Source organism: Thalassophryne amazonica, chromosome 1 (genome assembly GCF_902500255.1).
Source record: "Thalassophryne amazonica chromosome 1, fThaAma1.1, whole genome shotgun sequence".
NCBI lineage: Eukaryota > Metazoa > Chordata > Actinopteri > Batrachoidiformes > Batrachoididae > Thalassophryne > Thalassophryne amazonica.
In genome coordinates, this window is record NC_047103.1 from 2,591,861 (window position 1) to 2,615,830 (window position 23,970).

Below are 23,970 nucleotides of genomic sequence, written 5' to 3' on the forward strand. Positions count from 1 at the left end.
CCCTTAGTGATTTTCCTGTCAGGCTTGGATTTGAACCGGGATCCTCTGGTCTCAAGACCACGCTTAACCACTAGACCATCATCTCCCCTAAACACAACCAACTTTATTGCTGCCCAACACCATTCAGAGACACTGAACAAAATGTTGCTCTCCTTTCTTTGTGGACTGCAAATTTTTCAATGACCCTCTGATTAAAGTCCATCAGCTCCGTCAGCAGTTTGTTTTCCGTTGACAGTGTGTCCAGTGCCTTCAGCCTGTCCTGGTTCAGGGTGTTTCTGAGAAACGTTTTGATTCTTTTCAAAGTGGAGAAGCACCTCTCAGCTTCTGCAGTGATCATGGGTGTGGTGATGACTATCTTTAGGAGAGTAAAGGCCTCCTGACACTTGCATGACTTTGATCCGTGCACTTGCAGGCACTCTGCCGTGCACGAGAGTAAACCCGTCTCAAACTCCTTGTAAACTGTGCGCAGGTTTGTGCAAGTATGCAAAGGAAATTTTGAAATGTTCAAAATCATCCATCACGCATTAATGCAATATCCTAGGATATCTCCCCTCCCCACCCTGGATATCTTCCCCCGGGGGTTATGCTACGTCATGCTACGGTCAACCAAAACAAGCATAACTCAGTGAAGATTCGTCCCATCCTGTCTGTGGCTGATACTGAGACTCTGATTCGTGTGTTTATCTCTTCTAGATTGGACTACTGCAATGTTCTATTTTCTGATTTACTGCAGTCCAGCATTAGGGGTCTCCAATTGGTTCAAAATGCTACAGCCAGACTTTTGACACGAAGCAAGTTTGACCACATTACACCCATTTTGGCATCTCTTAACTGGCTTCCTGTCCCAGTGAGATCAGATTTTAAGGTTCTGCTACTAACCTATAAAATTGTTCACAGACTGGCACCTCCCTACTTAGCTGACCTAATTAAACCCTACGTACCGCCCCGGGCTCTGTGTTCTCAGGGTGCAGGACTACTTTGTGTCCCTAGGGTGAATAAAAAGTCTTACTCCTTTAAATTCATTTTATTAGGAATTTGTTTTTGTGTCAGTATTTATGTCTGTATCTTGGCCCAAGCAGAGGGTCACCCCTTTGAGTCCGGTTTGCTTGAGGTTTCTTCCTCAAATCATCAGAGGGAGTTTTTTTTCTTGCCAGTGTCGCCTGTGTTCTTGCTCTGGGGGTTGGTAAGGTTAGACCTTACTTGTGTGAAGCATCTGGAGGAAACTTTGTTGTGATTTGGCACAATATTAAATGAAATAAATTGAAATAATTTGAAATTGACGGTGATTTCTGGACACATCACACAGTAGGAGTCCAGTGTATTACATCACCACACTGCAGGCGAGCGTCACAATCTGTGACCTGCACATGGTGCTCATCTTCATCGATGGGACAAAATTATTTAGTAAACTTGTGAACAACCCAATGAACATTTTAGCATGATTACAGACTGGCTTGTTTTCAGACCGCGTTCTCGGTTTTAAATATCTCAATAGTGTATTTGTTCATAAAACACAACCCTTAATAACAGACTAGCTAATTTGGTTTAGTACAACCCCAATTCCATTGAAGTTGGGACGTTGTGTAAAATGTAAATAAAAACAGAATACAATGATTTTCAAATCCTCTTCAACCTATATTCAATTGAATACACCACAAAGACAAGATATTTAATGTTCAAACTGATAAACCTTATTGTTTTTGTGCAAATATTTGCAACGTCCCAACTTCATTGGAATTGGGGTTGTAATCGCTAAAGTGATAGGAGTATGCTCGCTGGCTTATTTGTTAGCGTAATCAGTTGCTGGCTGGATAATAAGTTCCGAGTTGTAATCTTGAACACCGTCTCACTCATAAGCTAACCTCCAACCTCACATCACCGGGCTAGCTAGCCTGCTTGTTAGCTACTAGAAGAATTGAACTCTTATTGAAGTCTCACATTGTGAGCGACTGAGTCCATTTTGGACAGTTTCATGAAAGCTTCACAGTCTGAACAGAGCTTCTTCATCAGCAGATTGAAAATTTGAGGAAACCGACTGATCACAGAAAATAACGACATTAATCAACTTTTACGCTGCACTCCAAAACCACGCCCACGCGACACCAACCGGTCAGGTCCTGATTTACTCACACTGCCTTTTTCTTGTAATTGTTTCTCAGATGAGTGCTGAGGTGAGCCGGCGAGCCATGTCTCTGTCAGTTGATGGTTCAATTCCCAAACTGGAATCAGTTAAAGGAAAACAGCTTGATGTGGACAGCAGGATTTATGTGGGCGGAATCCCAGACAAACACCACACCCGCAAGATGAAGGTAAGACACACAAACACACACACACACCGTGGCAATACCTCGTTTGTGAGGAAGATTGTCTCTTAGTTGGTTCCTGGACAGGACGGTGGACCCATAGATGACTGAACAGGTCCAGTTTTAATGCGTACTGTTTCTGGCAGTGGTTCCTTCTGGAAGCTTCTGCCAGTCAGGATCTTGCTCTCTCTCCTTCCTCTTTCTCCTCTGTGTTGTTTGTCTGGAGTCAAGTGGTGGTGATGTTCTTCTTGGTTCTCAGTTGGCTCAGGTTGAAGAGCTTTACATCTGTTCTGTACATTTGAATTTGAATTTATTTATTTTTATTCAGCGACAGAAATAGCAGCAGCATCAGCAGCAACTGCAGCAACTACAACAGCAACAGAGTCTGTAATTTATAAGACACATCAAAAAACACAAAAAATTTAAACATATAAAACAAACTCAAACAAATAACAAACAAATAACCCAACAATGCAACTGAAAGGGTGTGGGCAGAAGCTTATAAACGCCCACCCCGTACATCATACAATATTTAAATGCAAACACAATCACACACAATACAAATGTAGCACTATTAACAAACCAAAATACAAAGGCAAAAAAGAAACAAATATATTATTCACCATTATTATAACCAGAAATTATAAATTTTTTATAACACTTCTTAAAACAGGCCAATGAACCACATAATTTAATTTCCACAGGACATTCATTCCAAATCTTCACCCCTCTAACTGAAGCACAAAACCCCTTAACATTAGTACGTACAGGAGGCTTCTTAAATACCATACAACCACGTAATCTATATCCCAATTCCCTACTCTTAAACAAGTTCTGGACATAAAAGGGCAAAGCCTGGTTATTAGCTTTGTACAAAGTTTGTATCAGAATATAATCCACTAAATCCCTAAATTTCAATAAATTTAAATTCCTAAACATAGAATGTGTTGACTCAAAATGATGTATATTACCAATAATTCTGATGGCACGTTTTTGTAGAAGAAATACAGGATTAGTGTTAGATTTATAGGTATTACCCCAAAGTTCAATACAATGTATCATATATTGTACAATTAAAGCATGATATAATGTAAGTAACCCAACCTGGGACAATATGTCCCGAACCCTATACATAATAGCAATAGATTTGGACATTTTTAACTTTATATAATTTATATGGGGTTTCCAACAAAGTCTATTATCAATTATAACACCTAAGAATTTATACTCAGATACTGTCTGTATTTCGATATTATTGATAGTAACATTTTTACATTTGGACATAAATTTATTTCCAAAAATCATGCATTTAGTTTTTCCAAGATGAAGTGACAATTTATTAGCATTAAACCAAGCCATAAATTTCCCCAGTTCATCTTCCATAATGTCCAAAAGCTGTTCAAGATTATCCCCGCTACAAAACACAGTCGTATCATCAGCAAAAAGAATGCACCTCAATACCCGTGAAACCAAACAAATATAATTTATATATAAAATAAATAACAAAGGACCTAACACCGAACCTTGAGGCACCCCACACGTGATTTCCCTGAATTCAGAATCAATGCTATTATATTGAACATACTGATACCGACCATGTAAATAACTATCAATCCAATCATATGCTAAACCTCTGATTCCATATTTCACCAATTTATTTTTCAGAATTTCATAATTAACAGTATCAAATGCTTTCTGCAAATCAAAAAAACACCTACAGTATATTGCTTATTATCAACTGCAGTCGCAATATTTTCCACAAAATCCATCAGTGCATGTGAAGTAGTCCTAGATTTTCTAAACCCATATTGCTCTTCACACAATATCTCATACTTAAGTAAATAATTATTTAACCTTTTAACAAAAATTTTCTCCAATATTTTTGAAAATTGAGGTAAAGTGAAATAGGTCTATAATTAGAAAAAATATGTTTGTCACCAGACTTAAATAAAGGGAATTACTTTGGCTATTTTCATTCGTGAAGGGAATTTACCTAAACTTAAGGATTTATTACAAATGTAAGTAAAAGGTTTTACAATACAGTCAACAATTTCTTTCAAAAGAGCCATATCCAAATTATTAAATCCGTAGATTCTTACTTTTTGAGTTCTGCACCAATCAATAATTTCCTTTCATTCGTTGCACCAACAAACATTGACACATTTTTATTAAATATTATCTTATTTGCAATGAATTTATCACTCATTGGATCAATCTTAGTATCAAGATTTCTACCTACATTAACAAAATATTCATTAAAATGATCAGCAATCATCACATTATCATCTATCAGTATTATTAAAAAGAAAATAAGAAGGATAATCTCTACCTTTTTTATTGTTTTTAATTATATCATTTAAAATATTCCATGTATTTTTTATATTATTCTTGCTTTTAACAAGTAACTCACCGTAATATTCTTTCTTACTAGATCTCATAATATGAATTAATTTGTTCTTATACATTTTATATTTACTTTCAGCTTCATTTGTTCTCAATTTAATGAATTGCTTATACAATCGATTCTTCTTTTTACATGCCCTCTGAAGACCCTTAGACATCCATGGTTTATTACTAAATCCATTATTATCTAACTTATTTACAAGAGGACAATGTTTATCATATAACTTAGAAATAATAGAAATAAACCCATCATAAGATTCATCAACATCCTCAACATAAACATTATTCCAATTCTGACATAATAAATCCTCCCTAAAATTATCAACAGTCCTTGGTGTTACATTCCTACTCCTTCTATTGCAATCCTTTTGGAGCACTCGATCTTGAGATGCAAGGACAGTAAATACAGGCAGATGATCACTAATATCATTTAACAATATTCCCGCATTAAGATTACAAGTATTCTACTTGGATGAATGATGGTCGGAAATAATCCCATGCAATATAACGAATTAATAAATTAGTTTGTGAATGATTGAGGATTTAAAAAATCAATATTAAAGTCACTGCAGATAAATAAATGAGAATTTGTATTTATTTTATTATACATATTCATAATTACTTCTTCAAAATTATCAATATTTGCTCCAGGAGCTCTGTATATACAACTAACAATCCTATTATTTGAATTTATAGATGTGATCTTAACTGTAACACATTCCATGATATTATCAATTATAAATGACATATTATAAACCAATTCAGTCATAATCAGACCTAACATATAATGCCACACCACCGCCTCTTCAACTGCACAAAATCATAATTATCCTTAGTTAACCAGGTTTCAGATATAGCGATCACTGAAAAACATTTGCTAATTGTGTCTAAACAATCATTTATTCTTGAAAAATTCCGAGAAAGACTTCAACTATTAAAATGTATTATTGAAAAATCTCCATCATTAATTTTATAGTCCTTAAATTGTTCTTCTGTAAAATAATTACATTGTCGATCGATATTATCATTAAAGAAAAAATCTGGATCTGATTCAAATTCACAATGGCGAGAGGCAAAATGACTATGATCAAATGTTTCCAAACAAAGCTCCTTTACAGAGGTAACCTGATTATTAACCGTGATCATTAAATTATATTAAGATTATTTCGTCATCACAATCAACCAATACATATCATTATTAAGCATTTCATCACACTTACATCAATTAAACACATCAAGATCATTCTCATCTTTAATCCACAAGATGTTAGCTTGTTCAGGAGTTCCATTTAATTTAATATAAACTTTACAATTAAGTGTCCATGTAGCCTGTATCTTATTTTGTTTTCTTAACAATCGTGCCTTTCTTGCTATGTCAGAATTTCTCTTGGTCAAATATTCATTTATATATACATTCGTTCCTTTTAAGTTCTTAGCTTGTTTTTAAGATTTCAATCTTCTGTTTCCTGTTTTTAAGCCTCAATAGTGTAACTTTAGGTCGATTTTGACCTCTCCTCGGGAAAAGGTAACTACTGTCAATATCATCAGAATTTATTACAATACCTTTGTCCTTCAAAAAAGAGATCACCTGTTCCTCTACAGATAGGTTGTCCATTTCAGAGGGCTCCTCTCCATGCCAGTTAATGGTGACAACTTTTTCTTGATCATGTGGAGGATTGTTGCCATGAATATGTAGAAGAGCATTGGGGTGATGACGCAGATTTACTCCTGATTGAACATTGAAGGCTTCAGTTTTTGTGCCATTTACCAGAACTTTGGCAGATGCCATCATGGAGAAGCCTCAGGATCTTGATGAATTTCTCAGGACAGCCCATTTTTCTCAGGATCTTCCATAGAAGAGGGAGGTGCTGATGGTGTAATGGTTTGCACATTGGACTATGACGCCTGTGATCTGGGTTCGCTTCCCGACTGTAACCAAGCTCCCAACTGCCACCCGACCATGGGTGCTGAGGAGGTAGAGAGGCACGTGCTGTGGGCCCTTCTGGAAATAAACTGCTGATACGTGCTTTCATTGGCTACCCACATTATATAAGAACATCTAAGTGGGTGTGACATGGTGTCGAATGCCTTTGTGAAGTCAAATAACGTGAGGTACAATGATTAGTGTCGTTAGCTACACTTTTCTTGTATTTGGCAGACAGTGAAGACCATGTCTGTTATCCCTCTTGATGGTTGGAAGCCAATCTGTGTTTCAGGAAGGATGCTTTCTGCTGGTGGTCTCAGATCAGAATCGAATTTATTGCCAAGTTCTCACATCCAAGGAATTTGATCTGGTGTCATTGGTGCATAAACAGCAAAAGAAAAGGAAAAAAAATACTTCTGTAAGACATAAAGGAGTCAAATAGAAAATGGGCGAAGCTCAGTTTACTGTCAAATAGATATAGTAGAATTGGGGGGGGGGGGGGGGGGCAGAGTAAACGGGGCACCTCAGCCTCTGCCAGAGGGGATGGTGTCAAAGTTTGTCTCCTGGCTGAGAGGGATCGGCCACTATCTTCCCTGCTCGCCTCAGGGCCCTGGAGGTGTACCGGTCCTGTAGGGATGGCAGACTGCAGTCGATCACCTTCTCTGCTGTGTCGATGATATGCTGCAGTTTGCTCCTGTCCTTAGCAGTGGCAGCAGTGTACCAGACAGTGATGGAGGAGGAGATGATGGACTCAATGATGGCAGTGTAGAAGTTCACCATTATTGTTTTTTGCAGGTTGAACTTAGCTGCTGCAGAAAGTACATCCTCTGTCGTGCTCTCTTGGTGAGAGAGCTGACGTTCAGCTCCCACTTGAAGTCCTGGGTGATGGTGATCTCCAGGTAACAGAAGGACTCTACAATTGTGACTGGGGAGTCACACAGGGTGATGGGGTTGGCCGGGACTGGGTTCTTTCTGAAGTCAACCATCTCCACTGTCTTGAGGGCGTTGAGATCCAGATTGTTCTGTCTGCACCAGGACACCAATCCCCCATCTGTCGGCAGACTCGTCCCCATCAGAGATGAGTCAGATGAGGGTTGTATAGTCCTCAAACTTCAGGAGATTTATAGAGTGGTGACTGGAGGTGCAGCTGTTGGGGTACAAGGAGAAGAGTAAAGGAGAAAGAATGCAGCCTTGGGGGGGATCCGATACTGATCCCCAGCTTCACATGCTGCCTTCTGTTAGACAGGCGGAAGTCAGTGATCCACCTGCAGGTGGAGTCAGGCATGCCAAGCTGAGAGAGCTTGTCCTGCAGCAGGGCCGGGATGATAGTATTGAAAGCAGAGTGGAAGTCCACAAAACGAATCCTGCCGTAGGTGCCTGGGAGTCTAGATGCTGGAGGATGAGGTGGAGGGCCGTGTTGCTGGCGACCTGTTGGCTCTGTAGGTGAACTGCAGGGGCTCCAGGTGGGGGTCAGAGATGGTCTTGAGGTGTGTGAGGAAATAAAAATTGGGGATGGGGATGATGGTGGAGGCTTTGAAGCATGATGGCACTTGGCATGTCTCCAGTGAGGTTTTGAAGATGTCTGTGAATGCTGGGACAGTTGGTCTGCACAGTTCTTCAGTATGGATGAGGAGACATAGTCAGGTCCAGCTGCTTTGCCTGGGTTTTCCTTTTTGAAGAGCTTGTTGACATCTCTCTCGTGAATGGGGATGGGGGTGGTGGGGGAGGAGGTGCTGGTGGGGTGGAGCTGATGGTTGTCATTGGGGATGGTGGTAAGACTGTCCCAATGTCTTTCAAATCTTCAGTAAAACTCATTCAATTGATTTGCTAAACGGGGGGTCTTTGGCAAAGTGGGGGAGGTTTGGTTTGTGGATGGTGATCTGTCTTAAGGCACCCTGACACTTGAACAACTTTGATCCGTGCACTTACACGCACTCTGCCATGCACAAGAGTAAACTCGTCTCAAACTTGTAAACTGTGCTCGGCTTCATGCAAGCGCGCAAAGCAAATTTTGAAATGTTCAAAATCTCGATCACACATTAATGACATGAGTTTCACGTGAACATTACGCAAACAGTTCAAAAACACTTCATGTGAGTGCGAGTGATTATGTCAGTGCACTGCACAGAGCACAGCTCATCTGATCAATTATAATGAGATGTTAAATCTATCATAAACATACTTTTACAAGGAATGAACAGGCAGCTGTTTTACCAAGCCAGTACAATATACACGACAAACGATTACCTTTTTAGGTAGCTCCAAATGTGTTCTCCACCTCATTAAGTGCGTGTAAGAGAGAGAAAAGCTGTGGCTGAAACAGTCCTCTGTGATTCTGCAAGTGATTAGAGGCGTTTTCAACAGCCAACTCAGAGAGAAAATTATTAATCTGCTATGAAATAATTATTTTAGATACACAGCGTCCAGCGCACAAAGTGTGGCATCCAGTCGAACAAAGCGCAGCATCCAGTTAGGAACACAGCGGGTGGGATCGTCACAACAATGTGCGTGCAAGTGCGCGGATCAAAGTCTTGCAAGTGTCAGGGCACCTTTACCCCCAATCTCAATTCTCTTTTGTACCCCTTCCCCTTGGCCCTACCCCTACCCCTTTAAAACAAGGAGTAAGGTGAAGGGGTTTGCCTCTAGCCCTATGAATTGAGACACCCCTCCACCTCAGGAGAAAAAAAACTGCCCGTGTCAATCTGCCGTCTTCACTGTTTGTTAACATGGCAATTGAAATGCAACTTTTTGCAGTAGCCTGTTTGCTCTTTTTATTTTCTCGCCTTTCTGCATAAATGCAAAGAAATAGAAGAAGTTGCAGCTTTCTTTGATGCATCGCAATCATGTTAATTAATTAATTTGTAATTTATAATATTAATAATATTAATTAATTAGTAATTGATTGTTAATAATACTAATAATAATCAATAGTAATTATTATTTGATTAATCTAATTGATTGATTAGTAATTAATTAATTAGTAATTAAAATAATTTGTAATAATAATAATTTATTAATTTATATAGCGCCAAATCACAACTAATCGCCTCAAGGCGCTTCACAAACATTTAAAAGCAGAATAAAATGAAACACAATAAAAAAAAAAGTTTAAAACATAAATAAGTAAAAGAAGTAAAATAATAAAATGAATAAAAAAAGACACACAATCATATAAAATACTAATTATAAAACAGGAAAACAGTTTATTTAAAATAAACAAGATATATCAGTCTGTGTGGAATGAATGTCTACATTATACAAGTTTGTCTTTTTGAATGAAATGACTGAAATAAATCCACTTTTTCTTGATATTCTAATTATATGACCGGCACCTGTATGTATGTTCTGGTCTGCATCTAGTTCTGTTAACCTGATATTTCTTTTTCAAATTCTCCCATTTTTTGCATCCAGCTCTATTTCCTGTAGAAATGTCCTTGACAAATAATATCAGTCTGTCAGGACGTCAGGTTGTGTGTTACACATGTACATGTGTGTGTAGATATTTTCCAACTTATTCCCATTGATGAAACGTCTCCTCATTTTCTTATTAGGAGTCGAGTGTGTTCAGGGCTCCTGTTTGTTTACTAAATACACACACGTGTTACAGACCTTGAAATCCAACAGCAGGGGGCGCTATTATCCAAAGATTTATGAACATACAAATTAACGTGCTTATGCTTTATCATGATTTTCTCCGTTGTGAGATATAAAAGTGTCTTATCGTAGCGTTCATGTGTATGTGCATTTTAACGCCTCAGCGCACGAGCGAAGTTACGATATTCTTCAGAATGACAATATACGCAACATGCATCCAGCAGCAGACACGTTACTGTCATAGACAACTGCCTGTAAAGTTTTTGTTCAAGTTATAACTTTCTAAACAGTGTAATTTGTAATGAAAGCCGCTTCATTTGTGCGGCTCTTTCGGCACCATATTTGTTTCTGTGGAGACAGCAGTAAGCTCCTCCTACCCCTTCAAACGTAGTGTGCATCCAGATTCACTCCATTCGGAGGGGTTTGAAGCCCTTCGCCTTCCCCTCCGCCCCGCTCCAAAAAGAGAATTGAGACACCTCTCTGTCTCTCGTGCCCGCGCAAAACGGAGGGGAAGGGGTAAGGGATAGAATTGAGATTCAGCCTTAGACTTTTCCAGACAGAAGTGGAGTTTCTCAGCGTACAGCCGTTTAGCTTCCCTGACCGCCTTCCCAAACCTGTATGTTGACTCTTTAAACCTGACCTTGTCCTCGCTCTTGAAAGCCTCCTCTTTCTGCAGCCTCCTGTCTGAGTTTTGCAGTTGTTGTACCTCACCGTGGTTCATGATGCAGCAGTCCTCACAGAAGCTGATGTATGAGGTCACAGCGTTTGTGTACTCATCCAGACTGTTGGTGGCAGTCTTGAACACATCCCAGTCCATTTTTTTAAAAACAAACAAACAGGCCTGTAGATCCTCCACAGCCTCACTGCTCCACAGTTTACATGGCCTCACTACAGGTTTGCAGAACTTTAATTTCTGCCTGTAGGTAGGAATCAGGTGGACCATGGTGTGGTCACAGTTGTCCAGTGCAGCGTGTGGGACGGTATGATAAACATTGCTCATAGTTGTGTAACAGTGATCCAGAATTCTGTCCTCTCTGGTCTGACATTTGATGAGCACTCTTTATTGGGGAAGTTCACGGGAGAGATTACATCTGTTAACGTGACCCATGACAATAACTAAAGAGTCCAAGGTTAGTCCGCACCACATGCAGTATCTGGTTGGTGAGCGTGTGTTGTGCCTCGTGCATGTTTGGTGGGATGTAAACACCAGCCAGAATGAATGGGGAGAACTCACGGGGCGAGTATAATGGATTGCAGTTAATAAAGAAGGCTTCCAAATCAGGAGAGCAGTGCTGTTGAATCACTGTCACATCATGATGTAAAAACCGATGCCACCACCGTTTGTTGTACTGGAGAGTCCTGTGTCTGGGTCCGCTCTGAAAAGTTGGAAACCTGCCAGCTGCAGCGTAGAGTGCAGAATTGATCCACGTTTTAGGGCTGTAAAAACTCTATGAATCCCTGGAAATCCATGGATTTCGTCATGAGGAGGAGGAGGGAGTGGGGTGTTAGTGTTTTACTCTGAAATCATGATCATCACCAGGTTTTTACCCCAAGGTTCCTCACTTTGTCAGTGTAATGTATGACACACGAGCCTAGGCTCAGCGTTAGCTGGTCAAATTGATTGCTGATGTCTCGCTGGACCCCTCTCCGGGAACCATCACCTTATCGTGGTGGAGAGGTTTGTGTGCCGCTATGAACCTGAGACCTGTGTTGTCTGGTGCCTTTGTGCTCCTGGTAGTGTCTCCCATGGCAAATTGGTCTCAGGCAAGAGGCCAGACTAAGAATGGTTCACAAGACACAATGACAGAACGAGGCAGAGGAAATATGACCCGGTCCGGAGGAAGCCCGGGGCCCTCGTCTGGAGCCAGGCCTGGATGGAGGGTCCGTCAGCAAGTGCCAGGTAGCTGGGCTTGCCATGAAGCCCAGTCGGGCTCCTTGATAGGGTGTGGACCTTATTCTTCTCTGGAGTTGTCCAGGGTGTGAGTCGCTGGGCGGGTGTGGGGATACTCACGAGTCCCCGGCTGAGCGCCGCTATGTTGGAGTTTACCCCGGTAGATGAGAGGGTCGCTTCCCTGCGCCTTTGGGTGGCGGGGGGGAACTCTGACTGTTGCTTGTGCATATGCACCGAAGACTATTCAGCCTTCTATGGAGTCCTGTATAGGGCTCCAGTGGGGAACTCCATTGTTTTCTGCTGGGGGACTTCAATGCACACATGGGCAATGACAGAGACACCTGGAGAGTCATTATTGGGTGGAACGGCCTCCCCGATCTAAACCCAAATGGTCATTTGTTATTGGACTTCTGTGCATGTCACACACTGTCCATAACAATAACCATGTTCAAACAAAAGGATGCTCATAAGTGTACATGGTACCAGAGCACCTTCAGCCGAAGATCGAATGTCGATTTTGAGATCGTATCATCTGATCTGAGGACGCATTTCCAGACACTTGGGTGAAGAGAGGAGCAGAGCTGTCAACTGATCACCATCTGGTGATGAGTTGGATCAGAGGGTGGGTGAGAACTTTGGACAGACCTGTTAAGCCCAAACGGATAGTGCAGGTGAACTGGGAACGTCTGGAGGACTGCCGCTATCTGACATATCAAGTGACACCTCTGGTGGAGCTTTTCTAGCACCTCTGTGGAGGTTAGGGCCATTGAACCAGAATGGGCAATGTTCAAAGCTTCCATTGCTGAAGCTGCAGTGGGAAGCTGTGGCTTGAAGGTTTTAGGTGCCTTAGGGGCGGCAACCCTCAAACACTGTGGTGGACACCGGTGGTCAGGGAAGCCATGCGACTGAAGACGGAGTCATACAGGGATATGTTATCTCGGAGGTCTCTGGAGGCAGTTGCAAGGTACCGACAGGCCTGAAGGGCAGCAGCCTCTGCTGTGGGGGATGCACTTCAGGAGGGGAAAACGAAAACCATCTAAGCTGTCTACAGTATTGATGGGACTCTGTTGCCCTCAACTGAGGATGTCATCCGGTGCTGGAAGGAATACTTTGAGGAACTCCTGCATCAGACCGGAGCGCCCCCTATAGTAGGGGCAGAGCTGGACGCTGATGGAGGACTTTAATCAATTTCCCTTGTGGAAATCACTGAGGTAGTCAAACAACTCCGCAGTGGCAAGGCTCCGGGGGTTGATGAGATCTGTCCAGAAATGTTGCACTGAGGTCTGGGACAGTGCCTAAGGAGTAGCAAACTGGGTTGGTGGTCTCCACATTTATAAAAGGGGACCAGCGAGTGTGTGCCAATTACAGGGCCTCACACTACGCAACCTCCCTGGTAAAGTCTACGCCAGGGTGCTGGAAAGGAGGGTTCGGCTGGTAGTCCAACCTCTGATTGAAGAGGAACAATGCCGGTTCTGTCCTGGAACAACCGACCAGCTCTTCACTCTCACAAGGATCCTGGAGGGTGCCTGGGAGTATACCCACCCAGTCTGTATGTGTTTTGTGGACTTGGAGAAGGCATATGATTGGGTACCCTGGGAGCAGTGGTGGGCACAGTTAACCAAAAAGTTAGCTTCGATAACCATTAATCAGATAACTGAAAAGTTATCTTAACAGCATGTCTTTTTCCTGGTTCTCTCCCTCAGCCCCAACCAGTTCCAGCAGAAGACTGCCCCTCCCTGAGCCTGGTTCTGCTGGAGGTTTCTTCCTGTTAAAAGGGAGTTTTTTCCTTCCCACTGTAGCCAAGTGCTTGCTCACAGGGGGTCATTTTGACCGTTGGGGTTTTACATAATTATTGTATGGCCTTGCCTTACAATATAAAGCGCCTTGGGGCAACTGTTTGTTGTGATTTGGCGCTATATAAAAAAAATTGATTGATTGATTATCTTTTATAACGATAAACCGATAAACTGCTAAAAAAGTTATCTTTATTACAGATAACCAATAAGTATTAGTATTGATTCAGACGCGGCCACATCAGATTACACTGTCGGCTTCTGATAAACCAGTTTCACTTCAGGCGCCACAGGGGCTGCTGGGTAAATTTAAGGGTCACAAACACAAAGAACACACGAAAAATGAATAAATAAAAAAGTAAAACCCAAACCACTGTCCATCATCTTTCAAAAGCAGTAACACACAGTATTAGATGTCACAGTTTATCTCAGTATTAGATACGCCATCATTTATGAGCTAAAAGCTGCTGCTTTTTTCACACGCTTTGAACCCTGTGCCTTAAACAATCGAAATACATCCATTAATGCATTGCTTGGCAGAATAAATGTACGTAGTAAATATAAATTCTTACCTGTTAGTTTCAGTGGGATTCATCTGAATAAATAATCCACTTAAAGTGTCCTTTTTAAAATCTAAACGTGAAGAAAAGTCCCTCTGTACACACAGCTGCACCGTTAGAGCTCCTCTCCCCCACCAAGTCTTGGTGATTAAATTACAGCTACAAAGAAATAAAATAAAATAATGTTAAAATTAGTCTGTTTTTCTGAACTACACTACCCACAGTGCTCCCTGAGACGACCGGCCAGTCATGTTTTGCGCTTAATGATGACATCATCAGCAAGTGACAGGCAGCTAGTCTGCTCCGTGGCTACAAACGCACAACAAACGGACTGAAATGTTTGATTTTAGGGTTTACAAACGTTTTTGACCGTTAAACTTTACCAGCAATGAAAATGTTATCGGACTGAAAGTTATCGGAACTAAATTTATCGGAAGATAATTGGTCTGATGATGGTTTTAAAACTTATCTGAAAAGCTAATCCGATAGCAAAAACATTAGCTTTGATAATTATCTGCTATCGGATTAGCTGAACTGTGCCCAGCACTGCCTGGGAGATACTGTGGGAGGTGCTGTGGGAGTATGGAATGAGGGGGTCCCTTCTCAGGGCCATCCAGTCTCTGTAATTACAAATCGAGAGCGGTGTTCAGGTGCTCTGGCAGAAGTCGGACTCGTTTCCAGTGGGGGGTTGGCCTCCGCCCGTGGCTGCGCCTTGTCACCAATCCTGTTTGTTATATTCATGGACAGGATATCGAGGTGTAGCCGGCAGGAGGCGGGTTTCCAGTTCTGCTTTTTTGCAGATGATGTAGTCCTGTTGGCTCATCGGCTGGTGACTCCAACAGTCACTGGATCGGTTCACAGCCAAGTCTGAAACAGCTGGGATGAGGATCAGCAACCTCTAAATCTGAGGCCATGGTTCTCAGCAGGAAACGATGGCTTGTCTACTCCAGGTAGGGAATACGGTTTTTGCCCAAGTGAAGAGTTCAAGTACCTTGGGGTCTTGTTCATGAGTGTGAAGCCGCTGGGATGAGGATCAGTACCTCTAAATCTGAGGCCATGGTTCTCAGCAGGAAACTGAAGTCCAGTTACCTCTGGGTCTTGTTCACGAGTGAGGGGCCAATGGAGCATGAGATTGGCCAGAGGATCAGCGCAGCAGGAGCGGCGTTGCATTTGCTCTACTCTACTGCTGTGACGAAAAGGGAGCTGAGCCAAAAGTTCTCGATGTACTGGTCAGTCTTCGTTCCTACTCTCACCTATGGTCGTGAGGGTTGGGTCATGTCCGAAAGAACTAGATCGCGGGTACAAGCAGCCAAAATGGGCTTCCTTAGGAGGGTGGGTGGTGTCTCCCTTAGAGATAAGGTGAGAAGCTCTGTCATCTGTGGGGAGCTCGGAGTAGAGCCGCTGCTCCTTCGTGTTGAAAGGATCCAGCTGAGGTGGTTTGGGGATATGGCAAGGATTTCCCCTGGGCGCCTCCCTAGGGAGGTGTTCCAGTCACGTCCATCTGGGAGAAGACCCAGGACGAGATGGAGAGATTATATCTCCACACTGGCCTGGGAACGCCTTAGGTCAGAGGTGGTCAATGTGGCCCGAGAAAGGGAAGTCTGGGGTCCCCTTTTACAGCTGTGGCCCCCACAACTCGATCCCGGATAAGCGGTTGAAGATGAGTGAGTCTCACTGGACCAAGAACCATCATTTCAGTCTTATCAATGTTTAAAAGTAGGAAGTTGCTAGACATCCAACTTCTCACTGATGCAAGGCAATCTTCTAAAGATTTTATGTGGATGAGATTACCAGCAGTTGTTGGCATGTATAACCGAGTATCATCAGCATATCAGTGAAAGGTAATCCCAAAACACTGCAGTGTGTGTCCAAGGGGTGCTATAAAAAGGGAGAAAAGCAGAGTAAGACGGACCCCTGTAGACCCCAACTTTCATGTCACTAAGGTTAGAGGTAGTGTTACTGTACAAAACACAATGAGAACGACTGGTCAAGTATGACATCAACCATGCAAGGGCACTCCCAGTAATCCCAAAATGATTTTCCAGCTTGTCGAGTAGAATAAGATGATCCACTGTATCAAATGCAGCACTGAGATTGAACAGCAACAGAACCGTAGTGGTGTCTGAATCCATTACATTATCATTGACAGATCAAATGAAAGGTTGACTCTAGGATCATTTAAATATGCGCTTCTTTTGAGATTTTTTTTTTTTTTTTCCAGGAGATGCTGAAAATGTATCATTAGATACAAATTAATTTGGTTTTCTGGGGCCCCATGGGCCCTAGACCCCGGCTCCTGGGGCCCTCTGTGGTGGAGGGTTGGTTCTGTAGTTCTGTCGTGTTGTCAGCAGAAGATTGGATGTCCCTTTGGTCACAGTGGGTTTTCTTCTCTTGTGCCTTTTCTTTGATTTGGAGAAGTCTTCCTCATTCAGCGTTAGGTTTCCTTGGATCATCACTGTTCCCTTCTTGTAGAAGTGGATGGTGGTATGTTCATTGTCTGGGTTTACTTTCAGCGTCCACCAACCACTGGAACCGTAGTAATGAACCAGTTTCTGAACAGAGGAGTGGTGATGTTTTTCCTGTTGATTCCCGGAGCCGCAATGGTGCACAACTAAAAGCACGTCCGTGTTGGAAGTCTCACAGGACAAGTTGTGGCATGTCCAGCTGTTACGTAATTTCTCGGATACTCGAAAGCCGTCTGAATCTTCCGAATGGTTTCCAACACGGACCTGCTTTTTGTTGTGCGCCATTAGCGGCTCCGTCCCAACACGCGAATTCCTCCGCACGTCTCTCATTACAAAATCTCCTATAACAGTGGAAAGTGCCGCAAAAGTGCTGATGTCCACCTCTTCCACAATTTCTCTGGTAGTCAGACGACGTCCCGGATCAACACAGCCTTCGCTTTGGAAATGATCTGGTCGTTTCAGCCTGTCGATGGCCGCTCGGAGCGCGGCGCGCCCTCAGCCGCTGTGGACTGTCTTTAATCCGGTTGTAATGATCCTTAATCTGTGTGACGCCCAGAGTATCTTCACCGAAAGCCGTCTGAATCTTCCAAATGGTTTCCACCTGGCTGTCTCTCAGTTTCTGGAAAATTTGATTCAGCGCTGCTCCAATCGCTCAGCCATTTCCCTGACAATGAAAATCCGACGAGAGGGGTGGACCAGTGCTCACTCAAAGCCTGCCCACAGGCGAATGACGCACCCGACAAGTGTGAAAAAACTCACGCATGCGCATGAAGGTTCAAGCTTGGCTGATGCAAGCGCACATGATTCAAATCCATATAGTTTAAAAAAAAATCGGATAGTTTTCTAACAGACCTCGTATATAAAATAAATATGGACTTTTTGTTCTGTTCATCCTTAAAATTGTGACAAAAATGCAATGTTTTAAGCCCCTCCCACACCCTCCCCGATGTTGGTGCTCCGCCGTTCCCCACGTGAGTGAGTGAGTGAGTGAGTGTGTGTGTGTGTGATGGCGCTCAGTCCGCCAGTTTCAGATTTTTGGGTGTTGCTCTACTTGCATGTCTGGAATAAGAGAAAACAGGTCATTTAAATTCTGTTTGCCAGCGATTTTAATTTATTTATTTATTTATTTTTTACTTTTTATTTGTGCTTTTTCAAATTATTACAAAGACATAACATTAGAACATAGTCTGTGGGGTTCTATCAAAAAGGAAAGACAAGATTATGACAGTTTTATAATCGATCCACTTGGACCATCGTTTCTCAAATTAACAGCTTTCAACCTCAGACAGTGAGTAATTTTTTCCATCAAATAAATTTCCTCAATTATGTCAATCCACTGTTGTATTTCCAGTGGGTCACCTTTTTAACCAATTCCTTGTTATAACTTTTTTGCTGGCCACAAGCATAATTTTAAACAAATAGAAGTCTTCAGTTTGGATAATTCCTTCAGGTAGCAGGCCCACGTGTACAACACGTGGGTCCTTAGGAATCGTCTAGCCCAGTATTTCTCCCATTATGTTTGCAAGATTTTCCCAAAACAAAACATTTTTTCTACACTTCCAAATATGAGCATGATTGGCATTCTGAACCCCACAGCGATTTTATTTTTAAGAGAAAATCAAACCTTCTTTCCTTTTTTGACCAGGAAAAAGAAAAACAGCTCGTATTTAGATTTTTGTATTTTTAGAGATTTCTGTTGATTCTGATTGTTTTCTTACCTTAAATCTGAGGACAAATCGCTAAAGGGTTTCTATATAAACATTAGAAGGTGAACAGCTTATGATTTGGCCATTTTCCAGAAATGTAGCTGTTGTTGCGTTAGCAACAAAGTGCGACAGCGACGACTGATGGTGACTACAAGTGTACGGACGGACGGACACAGTACATACAACCCCTGACAATAATTATGGAATCACCGGCCTCGGAGGATGTTCATTCAGTTGTTTAATTTTGTAGAAAAAAAAGCAGATCACAGACATGACACAAAACTAAAGTCATTTCAAATGGCAACTTTCTGGCTTTAAGAAACACTATAAGAAATCAGGAAAAATAATTGTGGCAGTCAGTAACGGTTACTTTTTTAGACCAAGCAGAGGGAAAAAATATGGAATCACTGAATTCTGAGGAATAAATTATGGAATCACCCTGTAAATTTTCATCCCCAAAACTAACACCTGCATCAAATCAGATCTGCTCGTTAGTCTGCATCTAAAAAGGAGTGATCACACCTTGGAGAGCTGTTGCACCAAGTGGACTGACAAGAATCATGGCTCCAACACGAGAGATGTCAATTGAAACAAAGGAGAGGATTATCAAACTCTTAAGAGGGTAAATCATCACGCAATGTTGCAAAAGATGTTGGTTGTTCACAGTCAGCTGTGTCTAAACTCTGGATCAAATACAAACAACATGGGAAGGTTGTTAAAGGCAAACATACTGGTAGACCAAGGAAGACATCAAAGCGTCAAGACAGAAAACTTAAAGCAATATGTCTCAAAAATCGAAAAATGTACAACAAAACAAATGAGGAACGAATGGGAGGAAACTGAAGTCAACGTCTGTGACCGAACTGTAAGAAACCGCCTAAAGGAAATGGGATTTACATACAGAAAAGCTAAACGAAAGCCATCATTAACACCTAAACAGAAAAAAACAAGGTTACAATGGGCTAAGGAAAAGCAATCGTGGACTGTGGATGACTGGATGGAAGTCATATTCAGTGATGAATCTCGAATCTGCATTGGGCAAGGTGATGATGCTGGAACTTTTGTTTGGTGCCGTTCCAATGAGATTTATAAAGATGACTGCCTGAAGAGAACATGTAAATTTCCACAGTCATTGATGATATGGGGCTGCATGTCAGGTAAAGGCACTGGGGAGATGGCTGTCATTACATCATCAATAAATGCACAAGTTTACGTTGATATTTTGGACACTTTTCTTATCCCATCAATTGAAAGGATGTTTGGGGATGATGAAATCATTTTTCAAGATGATAATGCATCTTGCCATAGAGCAAAAACTGTGAAAACATTCCTTGCAAAAAGACACATAGGGTCAATGTCATGGCCTGCAAACAGTCCGGATCTTAATCCAATTGAAAATCTTTGGTGGAAGTTGAAGAAAATGGTCCATGACAAGGCTCCAACCTGCAAAGCTGATCTGGCAACAGCAATCAGAGAAAATTGGAGCCAGATTGATGAAGAGTACTGTTTGTCACTCATTAAGTCCATGCCTCAGAGACTGCAAGCTGTTATAAAAGCCAGAGGTGGTGCAACAAAATACTAGTGGTGTGTTGGAGCGTTCTTTTGTTTTTCATGATTCCATAATTTTTTCCTCAGAATTGAGTGAGTCCATATTTTTTTCCCTCTGCTTGGTCTAAAAAAGTAACCGTTACTGACTGCCACAATCTTTTTTTCTTGATTTCTTAGTGTTTCTTAAAGCCAGAAAGTTGCCATTTGAAATGACTTTAGTTTTGTGTCATGTCTGTGATCTGCTTTTTTTCTACAAAATTAAACAACTGAATGAACATCCTCCGAGGCCGGTGATTCCATAATTTTTTCCAGGGGTTGTAACATCTGATGTGTCCCTTAAGCCCTCGACCCTATTTCACCAAAATCACATACCCACAAATTATGATTTATTTCTCAGCTTGTACAAAGTCAAAAATGCAAAAGTTTGGATCAGCTAAAAGACAGGTCCTAGGGGATGTTGTGGATGCAAAAGAATTGAAAGTAAATAATACTTGGTCAGAGTAAATAAGGGTTTTTTTCCCCAAAAATGAATCCGATTTATGTCTTTATTTGCTTGGCATTTCAGCTGTGGTTAGTTGATATAGTCGTATAGTTTACAAGACTTGTTCTTCTCTCTGCTCCTTTTCATTCAAAGTCTTGTAAATTTCATTTCTGCTTTTCTGTCTTTTTCTTTTAAATGAATGAAATAAATAAAGAAAAAAAATATGTGATTGAAGTGGATACTTTTGTAGAGGAGACTTCACTTGACATTTTGATGTATAATAAGTGTATGTTGGTGTCAGCATTGGTTAGTCATCAGTGTTCAAATGTTCCAAAACAGGGCAAGTCCCCAAATTTGGGGACTCTGGGGTTTAAGAAGTTAATCCACAAATCTGACTGTTCCCGGTACTAAACTGGATTAAATATTTCAGATGAACTGGTTGAGTTTAATCTGCTTGTTTGTGTCTTAATTTCAGGTCAGCAGCAGTTTTCCGGGTTGTGTCGACTCCTTCAGTCTGAACGGTGCCATGTTGGATTTCACAAAGCCATACTCACAGCATAATGTCACTTCCTGTTTTACCAATGACCAGACAGGAAGTTACTTCAGTGGCCGTGGGTTTGCCGCCCTGAGTGAGTCTTTTGGCACTTCCTGTCTCATCCTGTCTAATTATCCGTGTGCACCTGTTTTTTTCTTGTCTCACTGTGCGTGGTCTCTTGTGCGCCGCAGTGCGCGACGGCTACAGGGTGGGCGCTGACATGTCAGCGTCTCTGGAGTTTCAGACCACCCATTCAGAAGGCGCCCTACTGGGGATCAGCTCTGCTAAGATTGATGCAATTGGACTGGAGATTATTAATGGACAGGTGGGGTTTTGTTTTTTATGTATCTTCCCCCCAAAAAATAGCATGTGTCGCAAAGTAGCTCGTCACCTTGCAACTGGTTTGAGATTGGCAACCAAAGGATAAGAAAAGCTAGCTTTAACGTTTACCTGTGTTTTTCCTCAGGTGGTCTTTAATGTCAACAATGGGGCGGGGCAAGTGTCAGTGCGCTCCACCGGTCCAATGTTGTGTGACGGAAAGTGGCACCACCTGCTGGTGAGGAAGACCAAACACACCCTGACCCTGACTGTTGACGGGCGGAGCTACGCCACTCAAAACCCCTACCCACAATCCACCTCTGCAGAGACAAAGGACCCTGTCTATGTAGGAGGATACCCGGGTAAACACGCCACACCACATCATAGCCAGTTAGCATGTTCCTGTTTGGCAACAGGTGATAATAGCATGTTAGCATATATACAGCATCATAGAAACAATGTCAAATGCTAACAGGAGCACGTTTTTACCAACGCGCCAGGACGTTTACCAACATTGTTAGCATTGTTAGCACACATTAAGCCTAGTTTTGGGCTAATGTAACAACAACGATTAGTAAGAATAATTTAAAAGATTTTGATGTTAATTCTGCACAGTAAAGTGGTGCTGTGACAGGTTTTGTTTTTTTGTGCTGTTTTAACTTTATTGTATGTGTTTTTTAATGATTAAAATGGTGGGGGGGCGGGGGGGGTCAAGAGGACCGTGGTTGGGGCTGAAGGGTTTTAGCCATGCTAATGCTCCCCAGAACCATTTTGCTGAAAAAAAAAAAAGTCTGAAGGACCTAAATGACATGGTGAGGAGCTTCACTCATTAATGTCGGCGACATAAACATGTTGGTGTAAATGACATTGATTATTCAATAAATCTATCGACGTCAAGTTTCTGTTCTTCATATTCTACTTAGCAATGATATTTTCATGAATACCTTTAATAAATCCACGTCTGTACCATTAAAGCTGACAGTAGTTTATCATGAACAAATCGTCTCAGTTCATAACAAATTGCAACAGAAATGATTTTGGTGGCATTTGAACCCTGAAACTGTTTTATAAAACATACTAAAAGTCTAGAAAGATAAAAAATCGGGAACACTCCCAAAATCCAAGACGGCTGTCTGAAAACATGCAAAAATTTAGTTTTTCCAAAATAACTAAAAAAATATCAATATTTAAGCACATAAATGTATTGATGTTAAATATAAACTTGGGTATTGTGGACATTTTGACACCAAATTTAGGTCTCTATCTGTAACGGTTCTTGAGATACAGCCTATATGTAGTTTACATACACTCAAGGATGGCAATTTGGTTTGTGTCCTATTATGTTAAAAATATTGTAGTTAAGGCCCATAAATACATTGAAGTTGAATATAAACTTGTGCATTGTGGACATTTTGGCACCAAAAAAATAGCTGTAGCTAATTACAGTTTTTGTGATATGGTATAAAAATACATCTACACTCGACAAAAATTGATGAAATTGAGCATTGTTATGTTGAAAACTAAGTACCATTTCTGAAATGTTCATCTAAAGAAGGCAATAATAATCTTTTTGAGTCAATATTTCACTGGAATATGAATAGAGAAGTTACTCATATATTATGTATAATAGAGTGGATGTCAGTGCACAACCAGGGCACACTGGTGACACCACTGCTGTGTGGACAACCTGGAGAAAGCCTCAATTCTCTCAGATACAGGCACTTTTGTGATAAGGTTGCAACAAAGACAACTCATGTGCAGCCACAGTGTTTGCCACCCACTTCGGCAGCTGCCAAGTTTCATAGTCTGAGAGTTTACTTGCAAGTTCAGGAATGGAAAAGTGAAGATGAAGGTGACAACATGCCATTGCAAGAATGGGGATGGAAAGTTTCTGATAGTCAGGTTGTCTCAATCATGACTGACTTGCAACCAGCATCAGATTCTCTTCTGCATGCTGTGAGATGTAACTGCAGTACTGACTGTAGTACTCTGTGATGTACATGTCACAAACGTAACTTAGATTGCTCAGCAGCGTGTGGTAACTGCAGAGGTACAGGGTGTACAAATGCAGGCCAACTCAATGATAACCAGGATGATGAGACGGAAATTTGAACAAGTAAAATTTCAAGTGTCATGATGTACACAATACTGATTTCACCTGAACTTTTATTATTATCATGCTTCATTGGTTTTACTGTAAAATTAGTGTGTCATTACATCTGTGTCATTAAAAAAGTTAGTGCAGCTGACAAGCACTAAGAATATTATTATTACATTCTTTAAATGAACATTTCAGAACAGTTACTTGGTTTCAACATAACAATTTCACCATTTTTAGCCAAGTGTAGATGGCTTATGTGCTGTTATCTCAAAAACTGTAAGAGCTACAGCCATTCTTTTGGTGCTAAAATGTCCACAATACACAAGTTTATATTCAACTTCAATACGT

The 23,970-nt window shown here is 41.3% G+C and overlaps 1 protein-coding gene across 1 annotated transcript in view; it reads left to right on the top strand.

Moving 5' to 3' along the window:
• Window positions 1–23,970, top strand: part of lama1 (laminin, alpha 1) — a 309,926-nt gene that overhangs the window by 281,538 nt on the left and 4,418 nt on the right. The window contains 4 exon segments of the mRNA XM_034180072.1: window positions 2,160–2,309; window positions 21,144–21,297; window positions 21,395–21,528; window positions 21,670–21,883. Of these exon segments, the coding sequence (XP_034035963.1) occupies window positions 2,160–2,309; window positions 21,144–21,297; window positions 21,395–21,528; window positions 21,670–21,883 (652 nt within the window).